Source organism: Belonocnema kinseyi, chromosome 10, assembly GCF_010883055.1.
Source record: "Belonocnema kinseyi isolate 2016_QV_RU_SX_M_011 chromosome 10, B_treatae_v1, whole genome shotgun sequence".
Taxonomy (NCBI): Eukaryota; Metazoa; Arthropoda; class Insecta; order Hymenoptera; family Cynipidae; genus Belonocnema; species Belonocnema kinseyi.
In genome coordinates this window covers 62,526,543-62,535,917 of record NC_046666.1, presented here as the reverse complement: position 1 = coordinate 62,535,917, position 9,375 = coordinate 62,526,543, and the positions used below count along the sequence as shown (strand labels likewise).

The window sequence follows — 9,375 nt, the reverse complement described above, 5'->3', positions numbered from 1 at the left end:
AAACGCATTTATTTTTTCGAAGATTCGAACAAGTTTGCGGTCAATGTGCATAACAATTAAAAAAACAAATTTCGCTGCATTTTTGGACCACCCTTACGAGGATATTGCAAGTAAGAATACAAATTTCCCGCGATAGTTTAGGACAAATCACAGAGAGGCACGGTTCAGGTGGAAAAAATAGATACCAGAAAAAAAACCCGCAATTTAGATTGGCAGCATTGACGTCACGAAGTGTGTTGGAGTTGGAACTTGGAAAAGTGTCAACTTGCCGATTGTTTATATCATGGCGTCTGCCAGCGGTGAGTACTTATTTTAAAAGTTTGATTGACAGTGATGTCTAAAATAATAATTTGTGACGTAATTTGTTTCTTTTTATTTCAGAAAATGCTACCGAAGAGCGAACAGAACCCGTTTCGGCTCAAACTGCCGCCAATCCCGTGACAGAAGCAACCCACGTAAGCGACATAACCTACATTACAAAAACAGAAGGTCGTTGAAAGTCAGAATCGTTAAAATATTTAAATTTTTATTTACTTGAGATATTCAATTTGCCTTCTGTATTTTCAGCCCATTCAAATTAACAGTTTTTAAGTAAATACCGCATTTTTACAAGATTTTGATTATGGTCATAACCTCAATATGAACGTTTTTTTTCATCTCGATTCATATACATAATACGTATGCAGATAGTGTCTTGTTTGTATTAACGTTGAAGGTAAGTTGTGGTTTAATATTTTTATATCATCCAAGAAAACCGTGTGAATGTACAAAATAGGAATTTTTCATATCATGTAAATCCGTATTTATTTTGGAACGTAATTTTCATAAGAAATTGTGTGCACTTTTAGTAACAGATTGTTGATCAAAACGTGAATTTTCTCTTGATTTCCACCACGCAGTTGTTTCTTCATAAGAGGAATTCATTAAAAAAACTTCATAAATTAAAAAAAAAATCAAAATAGTGGCGTCTTTTAAGAAATATTAACATTTTTTCGTGATCAAAATGAATCATCAATCACGCGCATGTAATTTCTTGATTTTAGGGGGAAATAATTTTTAATACAAAATAAAAATGACTAAAAACTATTTTTTTAAATATTTTGTTTTTAAGTATGTTAAATCATCAAAATTAACATAAAAAGAAATTAATTTTCAACCAAAGAAGATAAAGTCTCAACGAAAAATGTAATAGTTGATATTTCGAAAAAAATGTTTAGTTATAAATCACAACCAGTTGAATTAAATAAAAAATACGATTTTTCAAGCCAAAAAAGATGAATTTTCAAGCCCAAAATGGAATAGTTACGTTTTCAGTTTAAAAAAGTAATTTTTTACTAAAAATACACATTTTTCAACAAAAAGTTAAATTTTCAACTAAAATTTTGATTTTTTAACAACAAAAGTTCATTTTTAACAAAATAGTTTAATTTTTAACCAAAGAAGATAATTTTGTTGTCAAAAAGACGAGATTTCAACCAAGAAAGATTTTTCAGTCAAAAATGGAAAAAAATGCAACCAATTGTTGAATTTTGAACCCAAAATATGCATTTTCTACAAATCAGTTGAATTTTTAACGGAAAAAATTTTCAAACAAATATTCTTATTTTGCACCTAAATATTCGATTATTTAAGAAAGAATTTTCAGTTAAAACTTACGTTTTCAATTTAAAAAATATATATGTTTCAACCAAACAGTTAATTTTTGAATCAGCGAAATGCAATTTTAACCAAAAATAGAATATTTAAATTTCCAATAAAAAAAATAATTTTTAACCAAATAAAATAAATTTTCAATTAATTATTTTAATTTTTAACCAAACTGAACCCCAAAAGATTAAATTTTCGACCTAAAAGGATAAATATACCACAAAAATGTATTAGTTGATATTTCAAAAAAAATATTTTAATTTTCAATCACAACCGATTGAATTAAACCAAAAAATACAAATTTTAAACCTAAAAAGAGATAAATTTTCAAGCCAAAATGGAATAGTTACGTTTTCAGTTTAAGAAAGTAATTTTTAACTAAAAATGCTCATTTTTAACAAAAAAGTTAAATTTGAAACTAAATAAATAAATTTTTAACAAAAATTATGAATTTTAAACAACAAAAGTTCATTTTTAACCAAAAAGATGATTTTTTTTACCGAAAAGACCAAATTTTCAACTCAAGAAATTGATTTTTAACCAAGAAACGTTTTTCAGTCAGAAAGTAAAATATATTTTAAACAATAACGACAAATTTTCAACAGAAGTGATAGATTTTCAACCAAGAAAGATTTTTCAGTCAAAAAAGAATAAAGTTCAACCAAATTGTTTAATTTTGAAGCCATAAATGAGAATTTGCTACAAATTTTTTAACCACATTTTTGACAAAAGTGTTCAGTTAAACCATACCTTTTTAATAATAAAAAAAGATTTTCTAACCAAAATGTAATGTCAACCAAAAAGTTGCATTCTTATTAAAAAAAAAGACGAAGTTTTTATGAACTATTTACGTACCAAAGGAGATGGATTTTCAACTAAAATGATGAATCCTAAACAACAAAAAGAAGAAATTTTAATACATTATTTCGATTTTTAACCAAGCAAGATGAATTTTCAACAAAAATTGTAATTGTTTATGTTTTAACTAAAGAAGAATATAACTTTAAATAAAAAAGAGTTCAATTGGTCTAAAAAGATAAAATTGAACAAAATAGTAGAATTCTTAACCAAAACAAATTTATTTTCAAACCAGAGACGATTTTTGTACAAAATAATGGAATTTTAGACCAGCAAAGATTTTTCAGTCAGGAAAGAAAAAAATATCACCCATATCGTAATGTGAGGGCTATTGCATTGTATTTAAAAATACAAATTTTGAATAATTATTTACTCTTTAAGTCTATTTCTTTTTAAGACTATATAAATATAATTTTCCTAAGGTTCTTGAAAAAATTCAAAAATATTTTGGAAAATTTAAGATATGTCTGAAATGTCTTTTAAACTGACTCGTGGTATGGACAGAATTTTGAAAAATATTTCAAAATTAAACACATGGCCTTCTAAATATCTTAAAATTATTCCAATTTTTTTAATTCTGCACAATTAAGAAAATGGCCTTAAAATGTTCCACATTTTATTTTTACATATTTTGAAAGGTTTAAAAATCTTTTTAAATATCATTTTGAAATTAATTTTTCAGAATTAAAAATCAGTTTTAATGTTGCCTAAATTTTTTTAAGAAAGTTGGTGTCATAAGGAACAATTTTTCAAGAGTTGAACTTTTAATCAAGAAACGAATTTTTAACAAAATAGTTGACTTTTTAAACGAAAGCACGAAATTTTTTAGAAGACGAAAGTTTAACACAGTTGAAATTTTGACAAAAAAAAAAAAGGATGACTTGTGAAGATAAGAATTGAATTTTCAATCAAGCGATTAAATTTTGAAATAAAAAGATGAAATTTCAACCAAAAACAGTTGCATTTTTAACATGAAAGTTAAATTTTCAAGCCAAAAATATAATTTTTTTAAGGCAGTTTAATTATTTGTTGAATTTTCAGCAAAGTACATGCATTTTTAACTGAAAATATTAATTTTCAAACAAAAATATTAATCAGATATAAAATTGGAACAGTTACAAAATATAATAATATATTGTTTAGAAGATTATGACGAATTTTGTATATCAGCTTTTACTAGTGAAAAACAAAAAAAAAGTACGAAATTAAAAAATTAATTTTTTCCTGTAACAATTTTTAGGAAAGTGTACAAAAACATGTTTTTTATTGAGTCATATGCACGCATTGAATAAAAATTGAATATTTCGGATCTGAAATTTATTCAGCTTAAAACAAATAAACATTTTATCATTTTGCTTTTTCGGAAAAAAAACCTTTTGTCGTGATTTAAAATTTTTGGGATTTCATATCTTGAATAAAAAATAGTACCATTTTTATTTGGTTCAAGCGGAAGAAATTTAAGGTTTAAATCAATAAATAAACATGTTTCTATACATATTCCAAAAGTTATAAATAAAACAAACATTTGTTTTCGTAATTGAAAAGTTAAAAAAGAGAACGGAAGATATTAGCCGACTTCAAACATTTTTTTCTATGTTTGGTTTGGCATGTCGACCCACAAATTATTATCCCTTAGCTCAAACGATTCGATTAATTCGAGAATTTCCACTTCGCTTTACTGAAAAGTGTAGTTTTAAATTTACATTGAAAGTATTAATTACAGTAAGGAAGAAGTGACAAATCTTGGAAAGAAATATTTATGAAAACGATGTACCATAATTGTTTATTTAACTCATTTTATTTCTTCTCCGACTTTTTTATATCACTCTGAACAGACTTCCAACGACCAAAGCATATCCAATTTGTTAAAATAAATTCCTCATTGGCAGAAATTATTGAAAACTATTTAAGAATATAAAATTTATTGTAAAAAGATTAATCTTTTGGACATGTAAAAATAAATGTTTAATCTTTCCCCTATTTTGATATCTTCTTGCGCGGTGATCCATTTCAAGGATTATATTTGGAAATTTAAAATGTGAACCTTTTTTCAGAAAGCAATAGCGATGGATAAAGATCCTGATTTATCAGCAGCAGCGCCAGCGAAAAAATCGCGCGTAGAAGTCCAGTCTCTTCCAACCCGGCAATATTTGGACCAAACTGTCGTTCCAATATTACTCCAAGCACTCTCCAGTTTAGCGAAAGAGCGACCACCGGATCCTATCAACTATTTAGCCGGTTACCTCGTCAAAAATAAAAGCCAATACGACAACGGAGGATCTCCACCCACCAGTCAGTGAGAATTCGATAGGCAATTTAATTATGGCAAAATATTCAACTCGAAAAGACCCGGCGCGAGGACTAAAATTCGATGGATTATCCTCTTCATTTACGGACGTTGAGTTCATTCATGTGAAAACTAATTCGAATCAAAGTTGCCAAGATAGGCGGTATTTTTTTTTATTAAAGAATTTTATCCTCTTTTTAATTTCATATGTAGAAAGAATATGCCATTTTTTCTCTTCCACTTACTTCTAAGATTTACATTTTACAAGATTACCTGACTCAAAATTGGCCCGATCTCAATATTGTGATTTAATTAAGCGTAACGAGATTTAGGTCGAAACAAGACTAAATGGATGTACTTTATATTGACGAATAAATCATACACAACGAATTATTTGACTTATCTTTTTAAGTACACTGTAAAAAAATAGAAAGTAAATTTGCCATAAAATAACAAATCTTCAACTTTTATAATTTCAAGGTGGCGCTGGACCGGGAAATGACCCGGAATTTTTTGAAACCGGAAAATGGCAGTGAATTTTTTTTTAACGGGAATTTTACAAATTTGTAGAAGAAAAATCTGTGCACGTTCGATTTCAACAGTTCAAAAATAATTAGTTGAGATTTTTTGTTTTTTAATTATGCTATTATTTAGCTTACAATTCGTAATTCAAAATTTGTCACTTCAAAAATTTTCCATTAAAAATTTTTATTTCTGAGCTTACATTTTTAATTAAAATTTTTTTAAAGTGCTTTCTTAAAGACTTGAACAAATAAAAGCCTTTGATGTTAGAAAGTTTGGATAAAAAACACTTTTTTTTAATTTGTTTTAAGTAATAAAAAGTGAACAAAAACTATTTTAAACCAGGTAAAATTTTTAAAATTTCAGATTTTAACGTTAAAACTAAACGGTTTCCATTTGAAAGTCGACTCAAAGTTTATAAACTATTTTCAACTTAAAAATAACTTCATAATAATATATTTTTAATTAAAATATTTTCTTAAATTTAATATATTGTTTTACTCTAAAATATTCCATTTTTAACCCATTCAATTTGAAATTTTATGTTAAAAAAAAAAAGATTAATTATTGAATATTTAGCAATATTTTAATTTTTGTTTAAGAAAAGTAAATTGAAATCAAATATTTAAAAGTAAAGAATCTTTAACTGAATTGTTTAACATGGAAAACCTAGAATCGTTTAAATTTCAAAAATTGATTAATTTGTAAGTGAAATTGTTAACTTTTGATGTATAATTTACAAATTAACATTTTTAGAAAAAATTTGAGTAATATTAAAAGATATTTAGGAGATTTAAAAAGATTAAAAATCATCATACAAATGTTAGTTTTCTTAAAATTTGTTGTTTAAAATCTGCAAAAATCTACATTTTGTTTCATATTAGGCTATCATTTCAAGTTTTACATTACGTTTGAATCTTTTCAAAACTTCTACATATCTCTTCAAATTGATCAAATTTCGACTACAAATAATAAATTTTCAATTGTTATTTATGCATAAAAATTGCAAAAAAATGTTCTAAAATTGGCAGGATTTTCTAAAAATAGTACAAAAATTCAATTCATTTTGACAGATATTTAGAAGTTCTGAAAAAATTTCCAAAATAATTTTAAATTTCACATTTCTCAAGATTTTGAAACACAATTTTGAAGCTTTCCAAGGATGTTTAAACTATTTAAAAAAAAAATGAATTTCTAATTTAAGAAGTGTTCAGTTAAATTTGTTTTCAATTTTTCAAAATTAGCATTTAAATAAACATTTTTTAATTAAGAACTTTCAAATTTCAATTTTAAAAGTTCAAAATTTAACAGTTCCACTTGGAGTGCTTTCATTTGCAGCTCAGTTTATATTACCTCAAGTGGAAAATATTTTAGCTATACTGTTCCATTTTTTCAATTTCATTGACCGTGAAAAATGTTTGCGAACCAGGGAAAAACCGGGAATTTATTTCGTCGATTAAAACGGCCAACCTGTATCTGTAAACTTCAAAGATGTCAAAAAATATAAATCCACGCTATCATTTTGAATGATGTAAATTAATGAATAAATAAATATGTACATTTTCAAAATTAGTTACATCATTGTAAGCTATTTGAAGTTAATTTTTTTTTAATTTTTCGAAATAGAACCCTCCTTAAATGAGAAATTAAAATGATTTGAAGTCAACAAATCAATAATTTTTCAATACGCTTCAAAATCTGATTTCAAAAGCTTAAAAAATCTAGGGCTTATTAAAAAAAGTTGGAATCTTCAAATTTTACATCATTTTTCTAAATTTCGAAATATCTTTTCATGAACGACAATTATACATGATTCGAATTTTTAATATTTTTTTTAACCTGAAAAATAAAAAAAAAATAAATTGCTGTAAAATAATGCAGATTAATTTTGCAAATTAAAAAATCACAACTTCTAAATATCTTTTAAAGTCAATTGAATTTTTCCTACAACTTCAAGAAAAGGCCAGAAATTTCAAAAAAAAAAAAAAAAATGCTCAAAATTTGGATTTATTAATAACAATTGAACACTTATTATTTGTAGAATAAATTAGAGTATATTTACGAGATATTTAGAAGGTTTAAAAATTAATTTAGAACTTTAAATGATTTCAAATTATTTAAACGAAGTGTGCGTACAGACAACATTTGGCTATTTGCACCGAAATTTCGGAGATTTTTGCAGAATATAAACAACGATTTTTAAAGCTTGTTAAGAATTGTAAAATGCTCGAAAAGAATAAAAACATTTTCTTAAGATTACTAGAAAAAATGAAAAGGTTTTTTCCTATAGAAGAATTATCTCAATAGAATATTGCTCCAATTCACTCATTTTAAATGAACAGTCAAATATTCATAAACATTAAATAACTATTTTTTTGCTCAATAAATTTTTTTTAATCGAATAGGTTAAAGATTAAATATTTTGGACTGAAATATTTTTAATTTAATGAAAACCTTATATTAAGAATATACTATTATGAAGTTATTTTTAAGTAGAAAATAATTCATAAAGTTTCAATCGCACATTTAGATTTTTTTAATTACTAAGGCTTTCGAATTTAAATGGTTATAATCTGGGAATTTTAAAAAATAGAAAGGATTTATAATTGCTTTGTCAAATCAATAATTGTTTAGTTTTTTATACTTTAAGTACAGAATACAGATCCGTATAAAAAAATTTATTTCTTTTTACACTGTCATTTCCCGGCCCAGCCGCCACTCATTGTAAACTGAGCAATTTCATGATTGAAAAGTAACATTTTTTTTAACAAGATTAATTTTCTACAAAAAAAAAAAATAATTTTTAAATAAAATACATGAATTTCCAACGAAAGAGTTGAATTTTCAATTGAAAAAAAATTTTCGTAACAAAATAGTTTAATTTGGAATAAAAATGATCAATCTTCAACCATAAAATTCTACAGTTAAATTTTTAGTTCCAAAATTTTTTTTTACGAAAAACATGAATTTTCAAATAATTATCAATTAATTTTTAAGCAAAAATGGAAGTCACATTTTCAGTAAAAAATAAAAAAATAAGATTTCAACTAAAATAAAAATATTAAATATAAAGAAATGAAAATGATAAATAAAATAACATTTATTTTCAAAGAAGACTAATTTTCTAGAAAATTTTTTTTTTTAATAAAAGACATAAATTTCCAATGAAAGAGTTGAATTTTCAAACAAAAAACACAATTTATGTTATCTTAAATGATATCTTGAATGATTGGACGTTCGAGCATTTTATAGATTCTGTGTGCATTTCTGTCGAACGGTAAAGGAATTGTACATAAATCCTGAAAATCTGTAAGAAAAATGTACGTACGTACTATCAATTCCCCCTAAAAATATATATAAAGAAGCATTCGAAATAATTAAAGTTCTAAAACATTGCAAAATCGATAATTTTGCTAAAAACTTTTCAAAGTCAATAACTAAAAATTAAAAATGCGACTTGTCAAATACATTAAATTGATCAATTACTAGTACCCTAAACACAAATAATTTATAAAAAATCCTTATTATCTCTATCGTATTCCTTTCAAAATGTTAAAACAGGTTCTGGAAATGAAAATAAGCGTCAAGGGATTTTTTTGCGAGGTTTTGGTTTTATGTCCCAGTCAAGATGTAACAAAGACAAAGACTTTGAAATAAAAAAATTTTATTAACGCTTTCTGCGCAGAGATAATGAATTTCTGCGTAACCACGCTGCCTTTCGCGAACCACCAACGGTTTGCGAAAATCTGTGACCCTTACCCAGACCACGAGAACTCTTTCCAACAGATGTTTTGCCTCGTAATTCACGATGTTTATGTACGGCATTAACTATCCAGTTAACCTTTGGGTCATTTTGAATTGCCTAAAAGAAAGAAAAAAACGTCCTTTTTAGTAACCCTTCTCCAAAAATTTTCATTTTTTTTCACAATACAAGATTCTAGTTTGTGAAATGAATTTGTATTTTCAGTCTGCATTTGCCTCCACATTTAAAATTCAGAGTGGTGCATGCGTCTCATCATAAAAATTGTTTACTTAACTATTTTTTTAATATATAAATTTAA

At 25.3% G+C, this 9,375-nt stretch overlaps 2 protein-coding genes across 2 annotated transcripts in view; one reads left to right on the top strand and one right to left on the bottom strand.

Annotated features, from left to right (window-relative positions):
- The first annotated feature begins 42 nt into the window (after nucleotides 1-42).
- On the top strand, nucleotides 43-5,182 carry LOC117182380 (protein dpy-30 homolog). The gene is made up of 3 exons (XM_033375590.1): nucleotides 43-299; nucleotides 382-455; nucleotides 4,560-5,182. The coding sequence occupies exons 1-3, from the start codon at nucleotides 284-286 to the stop codon at nucleotides 4,803-4,805; spliced, it is 336 nt and encodes a 111-aa protein (XP_033231481.1). The 5' UTR covers nucleotides 43-283; the 3' UTR covers nucleotides 4,806-5,182.
- A 3,723-nt stretch (nucleotides 5,183-8,905) lies between these two features.
- Nucleotides 8,906-9,375, bottom strand: part of LOC117181157 (60S ribosomal protein L15-like) — a 4,193-nt gene continuing 3,723 nt past the window's right edge. The window contains exons 5-6 of the mRNA XM_033373723.1: nucleotides 9,241-9,251; nucleotides 8,906-9,176 (exon numbers count right to left, since the gene is read on the bottom strand). Coding sequence (XP_033229614.1) covers nucleotides 8,982-9,176; nucleotides 9,241-9,251 — 206 coding nt within the window. The 3' untranslated portion in view covers nucleotides 8,906-8,981. The remainder of the gene's footprint in view (nucleotides 9,177-9,240; nucleotides 9,252-9,375) is intronic.

Coding starts and splice junctions, on each gene's coding strand:
- LOC117182380 (XM_033375590.1), top strand. Junction 456..4,559: donor CCGTGACAGAAGCAACCCAC/GTAAGCGACATA, acceptor ACCTTTTTTCAG/AAAGCAATAGCGATGGATAA.